General features: G+C 35.5%; 2 protein-coding genes across 3 annotated transcripts in view; one reads left to right on the top strand and one right to left on the bottom strand.

Moving 5' to 3' along the window:
- Positions 1–21262, bottom strand: part of ZDHHC15 (zinc finger DHHC-type palmitoyltransferase 15) — a 188212-nt gene that overhangs the window by 22828 nt on the left and 144122 nt on the right. For both annotated transcript variants that reach the window (XR_002077150.2, XM_019439238.2), the window contains exons 4-10: positions 21004–21124; positions 17510–17579; positions 15364–15396; positions 14484–14604; positions 9815–9947; positions 7877–8003; positions 5547–5650 (exon numbers count right to left, since the gene is read on the bottom strand). Coding sequence is in view for 1 of the 2 variants with exons in the window: in XM_019439238.2 (XP_019294783.1) it covers positions 5547–5650; positions 7877–8003; positions 9815–9947; positions 14484–14604; positions 15364–15396; positions 17510–17579; positions 21004–21124 (709 nt within the window). In the remaining variant the exon portion in view is untranslated. The remainder of the gene's footprint in view (positions 1–5546; positions 5651–7876; positions 8004–9814; positions 9948–14483; positions 14605–15363; positions 15397–17509; positions 17580–21003; positions 21125–21262) is intronic.
- Positions 1–21262, top strand: part of UPRT (uracil phosphoribosyltransferase homolog) — a 210015-nt gene that overhangs the window by 132152 nt on the left and 56601 nt on the right. The window lies entirely within an intron of this gene.

The raw sequence follows: 21262 nt of genomic DNA, 5'->3' as shown, positions 1-21262 counted from the left end.
CTCAAAAACAAAAAGCAAACCTTGAGGCATAATAATTCCAGGCTTGAAGTTATATTGCAAAGGTGACCCAACAACAAAACAAAACAAAAACAAAAACAAAAACAAAAACAAAAACAAAAACAAAACAAAACACTCCCACAAAGCTGTAGTGATCCAAACAGTATAGTACTGTCACAAAAATAGGCATATATACCAATGGAACAGAATAGAAATCCCAGAAATGAACCCCCAACTGTATGGTTAATTAATATTTGAGAAAGCAGGAAAGAATATTTAATGGGAAAAGACAGTGTCTTCAACAAAGGGTGTTGGGAAAACTGGACTGCAACATGGAAAAGAATGAAACTGGATCACTTTCTTACACCAAACACAAAAATAAATTCAAAATGGATGAAGGACCTAAATTTGAGACCTGAAACCATAAAAATTCTATAAGAGAACACAGGTAGTAATGTCTTTGATATTGGCTGTAGCAACTTCTTTCTGGATATGTCTCTTGAGGCAAGGGAAACAAAAGTAAAAATAAACTATTAGGATTTCATCAAAAATAAAAAAAAAAACACTTCTGCACAGTGAAGGAAACAGTCAACAAAACTAAAAGGCAACCTATGGAATGAGAAGATATTTGCAAATGACATACCTGATAAAGGGTTAGTACCCAAAATATATAAATAACTTATAAAACTCAACATCCAAAAAACAAATAATCCAATTAAAAAGTGGGCAGAAGACATGAATAGATATTTTTCCAAGGAAGACATCCACATGGACAACAGGTACATGAAAAGATGGTCAATATCACTGATCATCAGAGAAATGCAAATCAAAACTACAATGAGATACCACCTCACACCTGTCAGAATGGCTAAAATCAACAATACAAGAAAGGGAGTGTTGATGAAGATGTGGAGAAAGGGGAACCCTCTTGCACTATTGGTGGGAATGCAAACTGGTGCAGCCACTCTGGAAAGCAGCATGGAGGATCCTCAAAAATTTAAAAATAGAACGACTCTGTGATCCAGCAATTGCACTCCTAGGTATTTACCCAGTGAATATAAAAACAGGAATTCAAAGGGATACATGAACTCCGAAGTTTATTGTATAATTATATACAATAGCTAAATTATGGAAATAGCCCAAGTATCCATCAATAGATGGATGGAGGAAGATTTTGTGGGGTGTGTATATCTATCTCTTTATATAGATATCTCTCTATCCATATATACACATATTCTTATATGTATGTATGTATGTATGTATGTATCTACAAATATTAGGCATAAAAAAGAATGAAATCTTGCCATTTGCAATGACATGGATTGAGCTAAAGAGTATGATGGTAAGCAAAATAAGTTTGTCAGAGAAAGAAAAATACCATATGATTTCACTCATATGAGGAACTTAAGAAACCAAAGAAATGAGCAAAGGAAGAGAGAGAGAGAGAGAGAGAGAGAGAGGCAAACCAAGAAAGAAATGCTTAAGTATAGAGAAGAAACTGATGGTTACCAAAATGGAGGTTGGTGGGGGAATGGGTTAAATAAGTGGCGGTGGGATGGGTTAAATATTGTTAACAGCACAGGGTGTTGTATGGAACTGTTGAATCACTATATTGTACACATGAAACTAACATTACCCCGTATGTTAACTGGAATTTAATTAAAAACTTAAAATACATACATACATATATACATACATATATACATATATACATACATACATACATACATACATACATACATACATACTACAAAGTTAGTAGTGGTTGTCCCTTATAGTTTTGATTAGTGTATTCTCCTTTATGAAATCAATGTGCCATTCAGAGTACTTGCATAAATGTGAGGTATGGATCACAGAGTATAGATGCCCACCAAGATGGGCTACCCTTGCCACAGCAGGTTGGAAAACTCTCATGTTCCTATGTTAACCAGACAGATTCCAGAGCCAAGATTGCTTTGTTCCATGAAAAGTAGAAAAAATAAAAGTGGCTTTGAGAATGTCTGTCTTTGGAATCATGGCTCCATAGTGGGCACAACATTCTGTCTTATCTGGAATCTCAGGCTTAGGGTGTTCTTGCCCTTAAGTCTGAACAGAAAGAATCTGTATTGACCTAAATCTTCAGTGAAGGATATATAGAAAATAATTCATGTTTGTCAGATAGCTCTAAGAGAAAAAGAGGCAGTAAGGGCTTAAACATACATCTCATCTCACCTATACATTTCTATTAAGAAGGTGACTGATAAAGTGTGAAATGCAATTCTGGGGGTACAATGCACTATTTGCCTTGCTGCTCTTTGCTGATGGTTGGGTGTCTCAGAATTTTGTAGGTATGGTTTCGTGGTGCACATTTTTAAGAAATTGGCTTTTAGTATTCTGCTAAATGGGTTTGCTTTTGCTTTTTAACCACTATAATACACACAATTATTTGGCACCAACAGTTCCTCCCAGCAATTATTTGATCAGGCTTGCAGACATTGAAGCCCGAGCTGAAAAACTGGATTATCAACTTCATGTTATTACTCCTGGGGGAGATCAAGTTAAGGTGGCAAAGGTAGAGTCATCATGAGGACTAAATTGAAAAATATGCATATACTTCAAAAAATCATGCTATGCATAATAGAAAAGAAATGAAGAATTTAGGAAGTCGATTTTTCTTCTACCAACTGCGCCTATACTGCTTTCCCCACTAGACTGCTAGAACTGATACATGAATTTAGCAAAGTTGCAGGATACAAAATCAATGTACAGAAATCAGTTGCATTCTTATACACTAACAATGAAGCAACAGAAAGACAAATAAAGAAACTGATCCCATTCACAATTGCACCAAGAAGCATAAAATACCTAGGAATAAACCTAACCAAAGATGTAAAAGATCTGCATGCTGAAAACTATAGAAAGCTTATGAAGGAAATTGATGAAGATATAAAGAAATGGAAAGACATTCCGTGCTTATGGATTGGAAGAATAAATATTGTCAAAATGTCAATACTACCCAAAGCTATCTACACATTCAATGCAATCCCAATCAAAATTGCACCAGCATTCTTCTCGAAGCTAGAACAAGCAATCCTAAAATTCATATGGAACCACAAAAGGCCCCGAATAGCCAAAGTAATTTTGAAGAAGAAGACCAAAGCAGGACGCATCACAATCCCAGACTTTAGCCTCTACTACAAAGCTGTAATCACCAAGACATCATGGTATTGGCACAAAAACAGACACATAGACCAATGGAATAGAATAGAAACTCCAGAGCTAGACCCACAAATGTATGGCCAACTCATCTTTGACAAAGCAGGAAAGAACATCCAATGGAAAAAAGACAGTCTCTTTAACAAATGGTGCTGGGAGAACTGGACAGCAACATGCAGAAGGTTGAAAACCAGACCACTTTCTCACACCATTCACAAAAATAAACTCAAAATGGATAAAGGACCTGAATGTGAGACAGGAAACCATCAAAAACCTAGAGGAGAAAGCAGGAAAAAACCTCTCTGACCTCAGCTGTAGCAATCTCTTACTCGACACATCCCCAAAGGCAAGGGAATTAAAAGCGAAAATGAACTACTGGGACCTTATGAAGATAAAAAGCTTCTGCACAGCAAAGGAAACAACCAACAAAACTAAAAGTCAACCAACGGAATGGGAAAAGATATTTGCAAATGACATATCGGACAAAGGGCTAGTATCCAAAATGTATAAATAGCTCACCAAACTCCACACCCGAAAAACAAATCCAGTGAAGAAATGGGCAGAAAACATCAATAGACACTTCTCTAAAAAGACATCCAGATGGCCAACAGGCACATGAAAAGATGCTCAACTTCACTCCTCATCAGAGAAATACAAACCAAAACCACACTGAGATATCACCTCACGCCAGTCAGAGTGGCCAAAATGAACAAATCAGGAGACTATAGATGCTGGAGAGGATGTGGAGAAACAGGAACCCTCTTGCACTGTTGGTGGGAATGCAAATTGTTGCAGCCACTGTGGAAAACAGTGTGGAGGTTCCTCAAAAAATTAAAAATAGACCTACCCTATGGCCCAGCAATAGTTGCTAGGAATTTACCCAAGGGATACAGGAGTACTGATGCATAGGGGCACTTGTACCCCAGTGTTTATAGCAGCACTCTCAACAATAGCCAAAGTATGGAAAGAACCTAAATGTCCACCAACTGATGAATGGATAAAGAAATTGTGGTTTATACACACAATGGAGTACTACGTGGCAATGAGAAAGAATGAAATATGGCTCTTTGTAGCAACATTGATGGAACTGGAGAGTGTTATGCTAAGTGAAATAAGCCATACAGAGAAAGACAGATACCATATGGTTTCACTCTTATGTGGATCCTGAGAAACTTAACAGAAACTCATGGGGGAGGGGAAGGAAAAAAAAGGAGGTTAGAGTGGAAGAGAGCCGAAGCATAAGAGACTGTTAAAAACTGAGAACAAACTGAGGGTTGATGGGGGGTGGCAGGGAGTGGAGGGTGGGTGATGGGTATTGAGGAGGGCACTTTTTGGGATGAGTACTGGGTGTTGTATGGAAACCAATTTGACATTAAACTTCATATATTGAAAAAAAATAAATAAAACCAGACTTCCAGGTAGAGACCCTGGGACTAGATATTCTAACTATAAACCTTTAGAAAGGCATGTTTCCCACCTCTTCTCCTCATCTCAGTGCCTTTCCATGTCCTCATCAGCCTCATTTACCCCAATTTCTGACATGTATTATAATTTTAACTCAAAATTTTTCTCAGCTATTGAATTATTGGGACTAGCTGCTAAAAATTACTCTCTGATGCCTGGTATTGGCAACATAAACAGATGGTACAGGCACAGTAGTAAGCATAACATCACGAGGAGACAAAGAACAGGTGATGGTAGGGGTATGTGACATGAGAATTTAACTTCCAGCTTTTCACACACACACAAATCTCATTATGACCCAAAAAATATGGTGGGAGAAAGGTGGAAGGACAAAGTTCTACTTCCTCATTTTTCCTTTGCTGCTCTGCCTTTTATAAAAGTAGACTACATGCATGTGTAGGCTTGCCCACATATACATCTTTTATTTCTTTGTGTATGTAAACCAGTCTAAAGGAGAATGGGAATGATATTTTAAAGAAAATTTAACCAGTATGAACAAATTATGGTAGAGAAAGGTGAGCTGACGCCCACTGGTTAAATTAACTCAAGCAAAACACCATGAGTGGCCAACTGGCAGGATTGCTTACAAATATACACAGTGCTGTTTATTATGTTTCTTGACTTATCTCATTGGTTATAAATCATGGTATCACAAACCTGGTAAGAAAGCTTCCAGGCTTGCATCTAATCCAACCTAAGCCATCTACATGTTTTAAATAAATCTGGTCATACTTGTCCTTCTCTATCCAAAGGTCACTTATGCGGTTGACATGCTTATATAGTCTTTTTGGACACTATTTTCTCACTACACTACATTGGTTGCATTAACATGGTTTTATTAGTGTTTGGTCTGCTGGGTGGAGAAAAGACTTCCTTCTGAGCCTACTTACCTCGGTTTTCATCCTCATTTTCTTCCCAGGGCTCTTCATTTGCTAGCAGTGGGTTCTGTGACTCATTCATAGATCTCATAGGGAAGGAGTGTCCATCACCAGGGCTATTGGGGGAAGGAAGAGAGTGAGCTCTTGCAGCTGACATAGACTTTCATGAAGGTTATATCCCTCCTAGAAATAGGAGGGTGTTCTTAGAAAGATTTAAACCATTTATCTTATTGGCTAAAGCCATGGTGGCATAGGGTTTTACAATAGCATCATTTAGTTGCTGTATTGCTCTCAATTTCTATATCTTGTTTGTCTGCATCCGTGTCAACTGTTTTGGTCAGTAAGTAACTGTTTAACTTGTTTCCCACAATGCCCAGTTATGGCAAAATGAACATATAGCAAGCTTCATATGATTATCCCAATTTATATCTCATTATCTTATTGCTTGGGTTCTAAATTTTCAACAAAAATTAGCAGATTCAGAACCACTGATATAGTGGAGATCAGTTGCTGTGAACTGCTGATAAATATTAATGTCTGAATACCCTGTTATTTGGCTTGTATGGTAGAAAGGTTATTAGAAACTGTGGGAAACAGCCAGAGTGTGGCATCTCTAGGAGTGCAGATTCTGGGGGCAATTAACCGCATGTGGGATCCACTTGTAGATATCTATGGCAACCTAGGGCCATCTCCTTGGTTAATCTCTGGCCACTAACAGATGGGATGCATTGGAGGGAACTAAGTCGGCCCTGAATATAGTGGGCTACAGTTTGAACATTTGAATATATATATATATTCAAAATAAATAAATATATGTGTATATATATATATATTCAAAATAAATAAATATATGTGTGTGTGTATATATATATATATATATATATATATATATACATATATACGTATATATATCTCAATGTGTTGCAAATTTATATCTGAGTGACTCTTGGATTACTCATTTTATATTACTTACACCTTTTCTCCTGTTCTTAATTGTGGTTAACTGAAAGTTGATAGATTCTATTGATAGCTCTCTGCAGAGGATGTAAGTATACTGATTATAAGTGAATTGGCTTTGATTTTGGCTTTTGATTTTTTTATTCCAGGAAAGACTCATTTTAGACCTCCCTTTGATATAGTGATAGGGTGTGTGTAATTGTGTGGGTATGTGTGTTAGTGGAGTGAAAATAATTGCTGGTGACAATTATTAATCAACCTTACCCACCAACATAGTTTTGTCTTGTGCTTTATAGCCAGTATAGTAGGATATACCACAGATCTTAAATAAATGAGCCTGTAAAACAATGACTAGTACAGAGGAAGAATCAGAGCAATGAGTAAAGGGAAAAAGGAAATTTTCCTTAATTATCACCCTACTTCAACAAAGTTTCCTCAAATAAGTGAACAGACAGATGTATCCCTCTCTGAGGAATGGATCTAAAGAGAGCTTCAAGACACTATAAATAAGCTTTGCTACAGAGACAGTTCACTTGGTGTTAGTTCAATGTGGTTCACAAAGTCACTCAGGGGACACAAGCTTGTCTTCCATTCACTGCTTTCCTTTCATTCCTGCTTCAGTTCTAAGAATTACCTACAATTTCTACATCAATCTTTGTTCCTGCTTTTCATTTTAATTACCTTCATAAAAGTAATACAGACATTTCACCCCAAAATATGAAAATGGACACAAGAAAAATATAAGACTACTGCCCTTTCCATTTATCCACTTATTGTATTTTTAGGTTATATGTCCCCTATGTTTTTCTTATGTGTATATCTGTACATATTTTTATTCAGAGTACACATCAGTTGTATTCTACATTTTTCACTAAAAAAATAGTGAGCATTTTTCTTAATGTGTCATAGTCTTAACATAGTCGTACTTTTGACTACATAAAATTCCAGTCAGTGGGGATATATACAGCATATTGTTGCATTTTTAGTTTAGATGTTTACTAATTATTGGCTGGAAATAATGCTGTGATGAACATTTTTGTGCCTAGTTTGTTTTTAGGATAGATTTTTAGAAGTGGAATTACTTGACAATGGACATGGGGATTCTTGTGATTTTTGATATATATCACCAAATTCATTTATAAAGGAGTAGTATCAGTTTACACTACTTCGAAACATGAGAATGTCTATTTATCATACCTTCACTTCCTAATTTGTCTTTACTAATCTAGGAATAAAAAACTTGGGGAATAGAGTTTTTCATTGGACTTATGACTGATTGCATACCACAATTAAAATTGAATTTGCTAAAAAAAAAAAAAAAATTGAATTTGCTACTTCAAGGCATGGTTCAGCCTCAGCTTCTTTTAGTGGTAATAATTACTTACCTGGACCCAATAGGTATTAACCAGAACTTCTTGTTATCTCCAAACACCTGCTGGATATTTTTGATGAAGCCAAGGTTGAACCCATTTTTCTCTGGGCCACTTGTAAACACTGGAGTACAGAAGGCCTCTAGGGCAAGATAGGAAGTTGAAGAGGAAGAAAGCAATAAAGGAACAAATATCAGGACGAACATGATTTTATAGTACACCATGAATGTTACTTGATTCTACACTATCTTTTTGTTGTGGTAATCTAGGCCTCTCATGCTTAGTTATTCCTAAATTACTTAGTAAAAACCACTTTAATCATGTAATAAAAGTAGTTTTGTTATCAAATACAAATAATTGGTACTCTTTGAAAAAAAGGCAGAAGAAACATAATGGTAGAAATAATTAATCAGCCATGGCAGTACTACATATTTTGTGCTGCTGGATGTAAGGAGTGAAAGGACAAATTTAACAGTACTTTATTTGAATCTAAATGGCAACAGCAGCCAAATGGTCTCCCTCTTTAGAGCTGGGACTAAAGTAATGATGCATGAAGAGATGGTAATGACATTGATTTGATTTGGAAACATTTCAGAAATGATGTTTACACTGAAACCTGCAATGTAAGAAACTGAGTTTTACCCAAGAAAAAATGTCAGTGGGTGAACTATAATCACCTCAAAGACTGAGGAATTGGGCCATGTTAGTACACATTAGTTTTTAGACACACATTTATTCCATTAAGCAAACACTTTCACTGTTGGACTGGCTGCATCTAGCCATTTCGCATTTGTTCTTTTGTTATCCTGAAGCTTTTAGTACTTTCCTACTTTGCAGTTATGTCTAAGCCAAATGAACTGACATACCACCCTAGCAAGTAAGTGCTAGATATTTGGTTTAGAAAAGGAGTGTAAATACTTTCTTAGCTGTTAGCATTATTGGTAAATGGGTTCCAAATGTAAAGTGGTTTTTGTACTAAACTTTCCTCAAATATATCTTAGCTAAACATTCAACATTTGGATACTTTCTCCTTATTCCTCATGCATTAATTTGTATACAATGTAAATATTTATTTCACTATAGATGAAACAAAATTGTTGCACTGGAATCCATCAGAAACACAATTCTCCAAATAACAGATGAGAGAATAGAGTAACAGAAAAAATGTTCATTTCTTGCACTAATTTTCTAGAAACTCACTTGTTCAGTGTATTTATCTCATTCCCAGTCCTCCACAGCTCCTTGATGATTGTAGATATCCAATGATTTGTTGGTTTGAATTCTTTCTCAAGACTCTTTTTTAAAAATTTTTAAAAATGTTTATTTATTTTCAACAGCGATAGAGAGACAGGGCATGAGCGGGGGAGGGGCAGAGAGAGAGGGAGACACAGAACTGGAAGCAGACTCCAGGCTCCGAGCTGGCAGCACAGAGCCAGATGCGGGGCTTGAACTCACAGACTGCGAGATCATGACCTGAGCCAAAGTCGGACATTCAACCGACTGAGCCACCCAGGTGCGTCTCAAGACTCTGTCTTTGGATGCACTCAATAATTTAGATTCTTCTATCTTTATTAACCTTCACCTCCCCCTTCTGGTGTTCCTTTCTGTACTGTTTTTTTTTTTTCTTCACTTCCTCAGGTGAACACCTTTTAGAAATTTTGCAAGTCATAAATTTGGGGAGCTATAACCCAGTATCAATTATAAAGAGCAATGGTCAATTTTGTTTTTCTGTGAGGTTTCATTTAATAATGCTTTCTTTAGTTTGCAAGCTTCATTCACTATGGCTCTCCAGTTTGGTAAAACATGTTTACATCTGTCTCAGTTTGGAGGCAAAGGAATGCCACTAAAACTAAAATGCCTCACTGGAACTTTTTCTTTTCCTTGCAAATAATCTACAGGCTACTATGATATACATTAATGTGTTTTTTCCCTAGTCTTAATATCCAGTCTTACCTAAGGTGGTTTTGTTTCTGCTGACAAGCCAACAATGGTAACCAAAGAGAATCACAAGGCTGACAAAAAACATGCAGGCCACAAAGAGGAGAAAAAGAACATGGAACTTTGAGCGAACACTGGGCAATTCCCCCTAGAAAAGAAATAATAAGGAAATAGAAACAAAGGATTAAACTTTTCAGGTTTAACTAGTTTTTCTATACGTTAGCACTTTTATCATATGTATAAAGTGTCTAGCTGCAATTAAAAAATAGATTTTATAAAATTTTTACAAGAGTTCTTTCTGTTGATGACCATACCACATTATAGATATGCTTCCAGCCTATAAATTATAGCCTAAAATGGATCCTTGATTAAGTTCAGTGTAAAATAGAGTATATAATGCAGCAATTAGACCAGTGTAAAAAAAGGATATACTCAGGTCATAATTGGCATGCAATCTCTTAAAGCTTGTACTACATTTAGTTTGCAAATTATGAATCATTTGGCCAGAGGTGATCTTGGGGTCATCCTCTTGTCTCAAGATGGGTTATTCTGAAATACTTTATATGTCATGTTTCCTTGAATATATGTGTGTTGAAAATGTCACAACATATGTGTGTTGAAAACAAGTTAAGACATATCGGTAGAATTTTAAAATGTTCTACCTATAAGTTATAACCTGATTTAAAAGCTACTGTAAATTTTGTGTTGTTCTTTTTTATAGCTGAAATAGAATATGCTGGTATATCACATCCTGTGAAATAGCTCTTTAGACATTAAAATCAAGCAGTATTTGACAGGCAATTGTAAAAGTAGGTAGCTAATGACTTTTATAGTTATCTGTGACATCTTATTTTCTTTTTTTACATGCAGTCCTAGGCCAGAATAATTTTTCTAAAGTTTTATAGCATGCACGGTGTATAAATTTTGTCTTTTGAAGAGAACCTTAGAAAACATTTTCAATTTTGGAGTGAGCCGTTGAGAGAACTTTTTTATTTCCCCTTTCCTGTGATCACTGTTTTGGCATGATGAATTGCAATAAAGTATTTCCAAATGCTCTTGAGTAATAAAGTTAAAGGTGATACTTGATTGAAGTGGACCGTAACATTAGGATCTGGTTCTACTTCAGTTTGGAAGGAAAAATTAAGACTTGAAAACACTTGGCAAATTGACATAGCACAGATTTTTTTTCTTCTCATAAAGAAGATTTTTATTCATTTTGATGTAAGGAAATGTTAAGGATCTTTCAGAGTGCATATATGTGAAGGATGAAGATAAGGGGAAGTCAGTCAGTCAGGTTTTTTAAGCTGAGCAGTGGTCTGAGTGAAATTTGCATGTGGGCAGAGCACCCCAGGAAATGGATACCTCAAGGACTTAAACCTTCAGGCAATTTTATCTGAAGCTCCTTTCTGAAATGTTCCTTCCACAAAATCTTGACCCAAGCATGCAAACTGAATTTGATTGGTTTGTGTTTGTTTTTGTTTTTAAGTTTTCTTTTTCTTTCTTTCTTTCTTTCTTTCTTTCTTTCTTTCTTTCTTTCTTTCTTTCTTTCTTTCTTTCTTTCCTTCTTTCTTTTGAAAGACAGAGAGAGAGACAGAGAGGGAGAGAGAGGGATGGAGAGAGAATAACAAGCAGGCTCTGCACTATCAGCATGAAGCCTGAAGTGGGGCTCAAACCCACAAAATATGAGATCATGACCTGATCTGAAACCAAGAGACAGATGTTTAACAGACTGAGCCACCCAGGTACCCCTGTGTTTGTTTTGTTTTAAATTTATGGAAAAGATTTTATATGTTTTTTTGTAGTGGTTTTGACCTAGCTGGATTTTTGCTTTCATAATCTCTGCTTTTTGAGTATATTTGTTAAAGTTTTTAAATCTTACATTTATTTTACTTCTAATATTTCATGTTTAAATGGGCAATAGGAAATGCCTATGCAAGAGGGATTGATAGAGTCAGTTCACACCCTGGTTGGCTGAGCTGGAAGTCTTTTCCTCTCCTAATTACTTTTGCAGAATTCTCTTTTTTCTGCCAAAGGATATTCCTTGATAAAGTCCTTTTTTTGTTGTTGTTGTTGTCGTTAGAAGAGGCTGATGGTCCTATGTTCAAAATTACCTTCTCAGGAGATAACCAAGCTAAATTACTCAAAGCAGTAACCACCAGAACAGTTCAGGGGAATATTGGTAGAATAATACTACTATCTTGGTTCTAAAATAATTCATAGTCTCTGTGAGGAGATTCATGGCCCACTGTGGAAAGTGTATATTACTACTTTTTTCATAAGGCAAATATCAATTTCATATCAAAGTAGCTACTCTTTAAGTTAATATATATAGGAAAAATATGCTCTGATGGTCTTCTGAATTCTTTATTTCAAAGGAGCTATAGCTTCTCCATAGCAGGACCATAATGGGCAATAGTATATGGTACAGTGTTTAAAATCATTGGGCTTAGCGTGAGACAGCTTCTAGTCCTGACTTTGAAACTTACAAGCTGGGTGATCCTGAGCAAGTCACTTAAGTACAATAAGCTTCAGTTTTATCATTTTTAAATGAGACTAACAATTCTTGTTTGGTGTACTTTACAAGGTTGTGGTGAGGATAAGATGAGATAATAGATATTAAAGTGTTTTGAAAATGGCAAAGTATACAAATGGGGGTTGCTGTTCTTAGAACTGCTAGTCTCCTTGGTACATAGTTTTTAAAATATATGGCAGTGTTTACTTTTCATTTTAAGGTAAGACTCAATTTAAACTGAGAAAGCCATCTCTAAACCACACCAAAGTGCTTTATGGCTGGAGAGACTGCAAAGAAGCGTTTCTCTCTATTGTCAATGCACTTTTCATTATGAGGAGAAGCCAAGACAAGTTTTCTTACATCCCATCTGTCAGGCATGAGCTAGTCTACTATAGAGAAAAAAATGAGGGACTAGGAGAAGGACAAGGCTATGTTCATCTTGTGATTGTGAATACTGACATATTTCTGGTAATTCATATCCAAATATTATCTTTCAAGAGTAAAAAAGCACACAGCACCTGGAGGGCATTGTGGTATTTGATTATTGATTGACTTGGAGGGTTAAGGCAAAATATATAAAATGCAACATTGTTTACTCTGTTATGAATTCTTAAATAGTAGCCTATTGTGTTAAGGACCAAGTAAGGTCTGTAGTGAAGACCAAGACTGACACTTTCCCTGCTGAATTGTATACAGATTTTCTTTACATTCAGAGTAGTAGCTCAGTGTGTAAATGGGATGCCAAACAGGTCATGAAAACCTGAGCAATAGAGAAGAGATCCTGTGCTGTGGAAAGGAGCCAGAACCGCCAAGATAGTGAAACATTTTGTATTTGGGGAAAATTTATGAGAAAATTTCATTTTTGCTTATACTTTTGTATCTCTGAGTTGAAGATCTTGATATCCATTATATAATTCCTGATTCTTATAGTTATTAAATATCTGTATTGACTAAGCAAGTTAAAGGGAGAATGGAAAGCACATATCACTATAATTTTCTACACTATATTTTCTACACTAGCAGGGATCAAAGCCTTAATTAATAATTTAAATATTCTCAGGTATTTAAGTTCTCACTGCCTTGTGTTTCTCCTTTGTTCTCCAGTTTATTATGAACTATATTTTGGTCACAAGATTCACATTCTTTCCTGCTGCTTTACCTATTCACCTGAGGTGAGATATTCCTGTTTATATATGCGCTTGTGCAATTCCTAAAGTAATAACTAGTAGCTCTGTCCAAATCTGTCTTTTGCCATTTAGGTTTAGTTTGGACAGCCCTCATCATGGGAGGTTATGATATCTTCACTGCTGTACTGGAGCTGTGGGGAAGGGATATCTTTTGGAGTCCATTGGCATGAAATAAAAAAAAATCACTACATTGCTGCCAGACCCCATACACATATGTAAATTAAAAATCTGCCTTTAATTCTTTTGAAAATAGATAGGTTATGGTTGAAATCTTTAAGTAGAAGAAATATAAAGTGTTTTTTAGATTTCACTATAATTATTGGAATCATATTTTCAAAGGTAAAGTACTTCCAACATACATTTCATTTGATCTTGGAAATGAGCCAGTGAAACAGGTAACAGAGCCAGTATTAGAACTCAGTTTTCCCAATTCTCAACCCAGTGTTTGTCATACAAAGTTCAAATAATACAAAGTTCAAATAAGACTCTCCTTTTCATTTTGGTCACATGTAAAGAGGAGTAAATGAATCTGTCTGTTCTGCAGGAATTTTGCAACTCTCCTTTGAACAGGAAGTGAGAAAGTATTTTTCAATGATGAGGGAGTACTTTGTTAGCCTTTTCTTTGGAAACTAGAGATTCAAAATTAGTTTCAACATTTTAAAAATATATAATTGGTAATAAGTGGATTTTTATAATTTGACTATATAAGTAAATTGTAATGCATCACTAAGAGTCAAGAAGTTATGTTCCTAAAGGTCTTAACAAGCTTCTCATGTATGACAGAAATGTGTAAGTGGAATCCTTAAATAACAAACTCCTAAATCTCAGAATATTCAACATGGGAAACTTGTTTTTGGTGCCTTTCCTTCTGGTTACCTTAGTATTAGCTATTTCAAAATGTAAAAAGAAAAGTTGAAAAAATGTCACAGATTGGAGTAGGTATGTGTTTTTTCTAGGGGTGACCTGTCATGATTATTTAACTTACTCTCCAGTATTTGATGAAATAGTTGAAGACTGTTGTAGCAATGTACAGGCAGTAGAGAACAGAATAAGCTAAAAACTGAAGAAAGAATTTGTAGTTGGAAAATCCAATGCAATTATTAACCCTAAAAAAAAGAAAAAAAGAAAAACTAATTTGAAATCAGGATCCATTGAGAACACACTGATACATAAGTGAACTAAGCAATGGAAATACATAACTCCTGCTGCTTCATTATGTGTTGTGTAGAAACTCAACAGAAATAGAAGTGCCTTAATAGGAACAGACTGGAAAAACAAGTTCATGTTTCACTTGTTTCTCCTTTCATTTACAAGCACAGAGACACTTGGCCTACCTAATAGTTCCAGACTGGTTCCTGACACACACAAGAAAACTTGAATCTTTGATGCTGAAAACCTATTACAATCTCAGCAGCTACACTTAGTACAGTGAGGCATGTTCTCTTTTTAGTTGGACAGTTCAGACTGGTTCTGTAGGTCAGACATGCAAAATTTGGAGAAGGATTACTGAAGTTAACAATCTAGAATATTTCAAACTTCAAGATAGCTAAAAACAGAACTGAATTGTATAATGTCAAAGAAGGAAACTTTTTGTGCTCAATTTCATTACTACACCCAATTACTAAAGCTAATGGACAAAAGACAGTGAGCTTTGTGAACCCATGAATTCACCACCATACCTTTGGTGGCATATTTATTTTTGCTTTAAAATGTCATGCCTCCCCTTCCCCCCCCCCCCCATGCAAATACAAAGCCCAGTGATTTATGGTTGTAGAAACAAGCATGTTACAACTATGCTTAGGAAACTATGCATTTTAAGCAACTCTTACTCTTTCAGCGGAAAGAAATGAATCAAAAGGACATACCAAGGGCAATGATGGTCCATTTTTAATACACACCTACAAAAGAAACAAAGCACAGTGTGATAAGTGGACCTATAGAAATGAAGTAACACCTCATAATTTAACTCAAGATCTCACTAGTATTTTTACATGGTACCAGTACACTCATTCCTAGATTTCCAATATACATTATTCCCAAACTATTTGGGCATCAATTATTTCTAGGATGAGCCAATCAGAACAGTTTATAGAATTATGCTGGAAGCAAGTTACATGCCTAGAAGTCTAAGGTATCTCCTCTCATTTTTCTCAATATACAGATTAATAAAAGTACAGAAGAATACATATGGCTACAGTCTGTTAAAATAAAAAAAAAATGGAGACCATCCTTGAAAATTTCCTGAGCAGACAAAACTAGTTTAGTCATACAAACAAACCTTAATTTGGCTTATTTTGTAAGACTGACTTGACCTGGTCATTTCTTGCTTATGTCTCTGGAAATCATCAGCAAAATTTAAGCTGTTTTCTAAGGTCAATATAAAGTAACTATTTACTAAGTCTCTTTCATTTAAGAAAATTCTAATATTTTAACTAATCACTGTGAAGATTAAACAGACCTTGTTTTCCACTATATAAGCTGTTTTATAACAATGTACCCAAAGTCTCATTTTATGTTTTGGTTTGAGTGCTCCTGGTTTGTAAATCGTCTTTTTGTTGTATGCACAATGAAATTTTACTAATTACTACTCTGATAATTTATTTGTTTTACATAGGCTATTGCTGAAATTTTGACACACCTATTTGAATCAAGGGCAAGAGAAATGTGGGTGGAACATACACCCAAGAAGAAGGACATGAATATTATATTTATTAACATAAAAATGTGATTTTATAAAGTTGGAGCAATTAGAGTAAGAAAATAAAGTAGAATTGAGGTACAACCCAAAATATAAAGTGATTATCCATGCCTAAAAACTTATATGAATCATAAATAAACATATAAGGGAGAAGAGACAAATCTCCCATGCAGAGATTTCTTCACATTATTTGGAAGAATTCCAAATAATTTATGTATATACTCTGCCTTTAAGGAGGGGGGCATAATTCCTCTGTTCTTTAGTGTGGGCTATAAAGGAAGAGTAAAGGAAGGAGGGGGGAGGAAGAGTAAACTTACATTAGAGAAAACTGACAAACACTATCTCAGACAAATGAACAAGATTAATATTGCAGTGATAAGTCATGTTCATAGTATGTGCCCTTGATACAATACAATGATAATGGTACTTTACCTCTATGGTCTTCCTACCCAAAACACAGTACCCAAGTCTAACCATGAGAAAAATATCAGACAAATCTCACCTGAAGGATATTCTACAAAATATCCGATCATTAATCCTAAAATCCTAGAAACTATCATGGTTATTGAAAACAAGTAAAGTCTGAGAAACTGTCAGAGCTAAAAGACCTTGAGAAGACATGCCAACTAAATGTAATGTGGTATCCCAGATGGGATCCTAGAACAGAAGAGGAACATAAGAGAAAAACTGTGGAAATGTAAATAGAATATGGGCTTAAATTAGAAATAATGTATTGATGCATCACGTGGGTGGCTCAGTTGGTTGGGTGTCCAACTTCAGCTCAGGTCATGATCTCATGGTTCACAAGTTCAAGTCCCAAGTCAGGCTCTGTGCTGACAGTTTGGAGCTTGGAGCCTGCCTCGGATTCTGTGTCTCCCTCTCCCTCTCTCCCTCCTCTCTCTCTCTCTCTCTCTCTCTCTCTCAAAAATAAATAAACATTAAAAAATTAAAAAAATAATGTATTGATGTTGGTTCATTAATTGTAACAAATGTATCATATTAATGTATGATGTTGATAATAGGGGAAGCTGGATGTAGGACATATGAGAGCTATAATCACAATAATTCTGTAAATCTAAAACTGTTCTAAAATAAAACATTTATTTTTAAAATGGGGTTTTATATATTTTTCCTATCTTTGGAATAGTTTGAATCATCATCATCCCAAGAGGGTGCTTGGCATGTGCTCATTATGATTGAAAGGAAATGTTCTTATCTAGGCATGGTCACATGTTAGCATCAGTCACTTTGTTGTCTAAGCAACCATCATCACTGGCCAAGCTCAGCCCAGGGGAAATATGGATGTCACTTACATGGCACAGACAGAGCAGTGGTGGCAGCGATCTGGCTTGATTAAATGGCACCGGTCACAGAATCTAACAGCTATAGGAAAAATCAGGTGGTTAGCATTGGTTAGGGCTCAATATGACACCACATATCTTACTAGCCTATCTGAATGGCTTGTTATACACTGATTGCGGGTAGTCAAACTCATTTCAAGTTACCAAGAAAAAGGCAGATCACAGAAGAGAATTGTGGTATGTATTTTTTCTCCTGTTAGATCAATCTTGAAGGTACCTTTTGGGGGATGAAGGTGAAGGGAAATGTTTTCATATCTGGATATATGATAATAAGATTCGGTATTATAAAACAAACCTTACTGTCAACTGCTTGAGTGATCTTGGGAAAATCATTTAGATTGCTTACTCCAACTTTCCTATCTGAAAACAATTAATTCAATTGACCATTTCACAGATAAATGAAGTAAAGAACCATATCAAGTGACTTACTTGCACATAGCAAGTGAGTGGCAGAATTGTGACCACTACAGTTTTCTGACTCTTTAGTTCATTCAGGGCCCTCTTCACTCTGTAAGTCTGATATAAAAAACACATTTCTCTTTCCCTTTTTCCTTCCTCTCTTCCTTCCTTCTTTTCTTTATTTCCCTTAGATGAAAGGCATTTTCCTTTTCTACTCATTTTTTCTCTGTTCATTGATACAGTATGACTATGTTTAATGTAATTATTATTACATTATACATTATACAGTGTAACAATTAAAATCATGAATAATTTGAGCTAATATAATTCCTTTTTTTAATTATATAATTTAGAATTATTTTATTTTTTATTTTTTATTTTTTATTTTTTATTTTTTTAATATATGAAATTTACTGTCAAATTGGTTTCCATACAACACCCAGTGCTCATCCCAAAAGGTGCCCTCCTCAATACCCATCACCCACCCTGCCCTCCCTCCCACCCCCCATCAACCCTCAGTTTGTTCTCAGTTTTTAATAGTCTCTAATGCTTTGGCTCTCTCCCACTCTAACCTCTTTTTTTTTTTTTTTTTCCTTCCCCTCCCCCATGGGTTTCTGTTATGTTTCTCAGGATCCACATAAGAGTGAAACCATATGGTATCTGTCTTTCTCTGTATGGCTTATTTCACTTGAGCTAATATAATTCCATCTGAAGTGTACATTAAGCACAAATAACTAATTCAGCATAAATGAGTGCTAATTTAGCAGTTTGTGTTTATTTCTAGCAATGGAAGGGTGACAAAAGCATGGGTATAATTGAGGCAACGAAGAAGGGAGAGGGACATGCATGTTTAATTCATTTAGCATTGAATTGAACAGTCAATGCCATTGCCCAGTTTAAGCCACCATTATCTCTCATTTAGATGATTGTAATAGCTGCCTATTTATTTACTCTGCTTTCATTTCTGTTCCCCACAATTCATTCTTTATAGAATAGCCAAATGATCTGTTACAATGTGAATCACATTATATCACTCTTCACTTGAAACCTTCATTGTACTTGGGGTGCCTGGGTGGCTCAGTTGGTTAAGCGTCTGACTTCAGCTCAGGTCATGATCTCACAGTTTGTGAGTTTGAGCCCCACATCAGGCTCTGTGCTGACAGTGTGGACCCTGCTTGGGGTTCTATTTCTCTCCCTCTCTCTCTGCCCCTCGCCCACTTGTGGTATCTAAATAAATAAATAAATAAATAAATAAATAAATAAATAAACAAACTTAAAACACCCTTCAAACACCCTTGGAATAAAATCCAAACTCCTTTCCATGGCCTGAGTCATCTGGCCTCTGCTTGCCTCTTCAATTTTAACTGGTATCACTCTCCACCTGCTATACTCTGGTCACACTGGCTATATGTTTGTTCTTCTAATACTGTAAGCTTGCTCCTATATAAGGGCCTTTTGCACTTGTAGTACCTTCTGCCTGGGATGTTAGTCCCTCTGTTCTTTACTTCCTGCTAGTTACTTTTTTATTATTCAGGTCTCAAATAAAATATTCCTCAGAGAAAATTTCTTTGTCATTAGGGTGGCAAACAAATGATTCAAGGGTCCAGAGAATAGTTGGTAGTGAGTGGAGCAGCCAGTTGAAGACTGTGAGAGAACCTGAGAATTCATGCCCTGTTTAAAAAGAGTTGCTACTACTCAGCTTTAGCTAGTTTTTGCCATGTGAAAATGTAATTGAATATTGCCAGATATCTGAGTTTTCAAGAGAAGCCAGAAATATGAACTTTCATGTGGAAAATTACAATTGTTAAAAATTAAAAACAAGTGCAAAGTTTTAAAAGATACATTAGAGATCAACAAAATGTATCTCAGGTCCAATTCATCCCATAGGCCTTTAGTTTGTAACCAACCTCTGTTCTATCACATCATTCTGTTTACTACTGCGATAAATTATACAAATAATTTCCTGTCTACTTTTCACTATATTTCAGTGTGCATGAAGAATTTAAAAAAATCATGAGAACCATGACATCAATACTCTAACAAAATTAATAAGTCCTTACCCAGACCATATTAAAATTCCCCCAATTGCCACATAGGACCTTAATAAATGATTGTTGAATAAATACATGATAAATAGATAAACACAGATGTCTAACAGTATAATTCCCACATCCTTGAAACATGATCTTCCTTATCAGAAACATTAGGATATCTTGTCAAAAGAGGCTTCATTTTCAAATTTTGAAAGGTGGAGAACTGGTTCAGCTAGTACTCTTCTAGTCACACAGATGAAAACGAAGAGTAAAACTCCATAGTGGATATTTACCGAAGAAAGATGACATATCTCTGCACAAATACTTGTGCAAGAATATTCATGGTAATTAAGCACTGGAAACACCAAATGTGCATCAACTGGTGAATGGATAAACAAACTATGATATATTCATACAATGAAATACTACTCAGCAATAAGAGAATAAAATAAAAAACAATGTGAACGAATGTCAAAAATATTATGCTATATAAAATAAGCCAGACACAACAGTACATATTGTATGATTCCATTTATGTAAAATTCTAGAGCAGATAAAACTAATCTATGGTGGAAAACTAGCAGAATAGTGGTTGTTGGGTGGTGGTTGGTGGGGTTGACTGGGTAGGAGTATAAAAGAAGTTTATGGGGTGTGGTAATGTTTATAGAGGTTTTGGTTATATAGATGTGTACATTTGTCAAAACACCGAATGGCACACTTAAGATTTATGCATGTCTTTATATGCAAATTTCACCCAAAAAAGAATGATAAAATATATAGGTAGGTGTGTATTGATATCTGATACTTACTTTGAAATGTATCAAAAAATAAGATGGCTTGATGGGAGATGGATAGAGGGATGGCTTTGTGGAAAGATAGGTGATAAAGTAACATAGCAAATGTTAGTGGTGGACTCCAATGCTAGGTATACAGGTGAGCCTGTGGATATATATGACTTAACCTTTTTGAGATCCTTGCTGATCTGCTTCTCTAGGTGACTTTCAATGAACTGACCTCCACTCCCAGTTCTTGTGTAAACTGGTAGCTTTTTGGCCATATCGATGAGCATCTGCTTCTGGATCTCAGGTCTTTCTTCATTTTCATAGCGTTCCTTGTCTGAATAGGACAAGTGGAACTAGAAGCAGAAGTGAAAAGTGAGACTTTATTCTCTAAGGTTCGAATAAAAGATTAAAACAATAATAACTATTCAGATGAAAATATTTGTTACCTATCCTTGAAGTCCAGATACCAATTTGGCTTATAACTTTCTCAG

The sequence above is a fragment of the Panthera pardus genome, unplaced genomic scaffold (assembly GCF_024362965.1).
Source record: "Panthera pardus isolate Hobbes unplaced genomic scaffold, ASM2436296v1 HiC_scaffold_27, whole genome shotgun sequence".
Lineage (NCBI taxonomy): Eukaryota > Metazoa > Chordata > Mammalia > Carnivora > Felidae > Panthera > Panthera pardus.
Note: the sequence above shows the minus strand (reverse complement) of the source record. Positions and strands in the feature narration are given on the sequence as shown.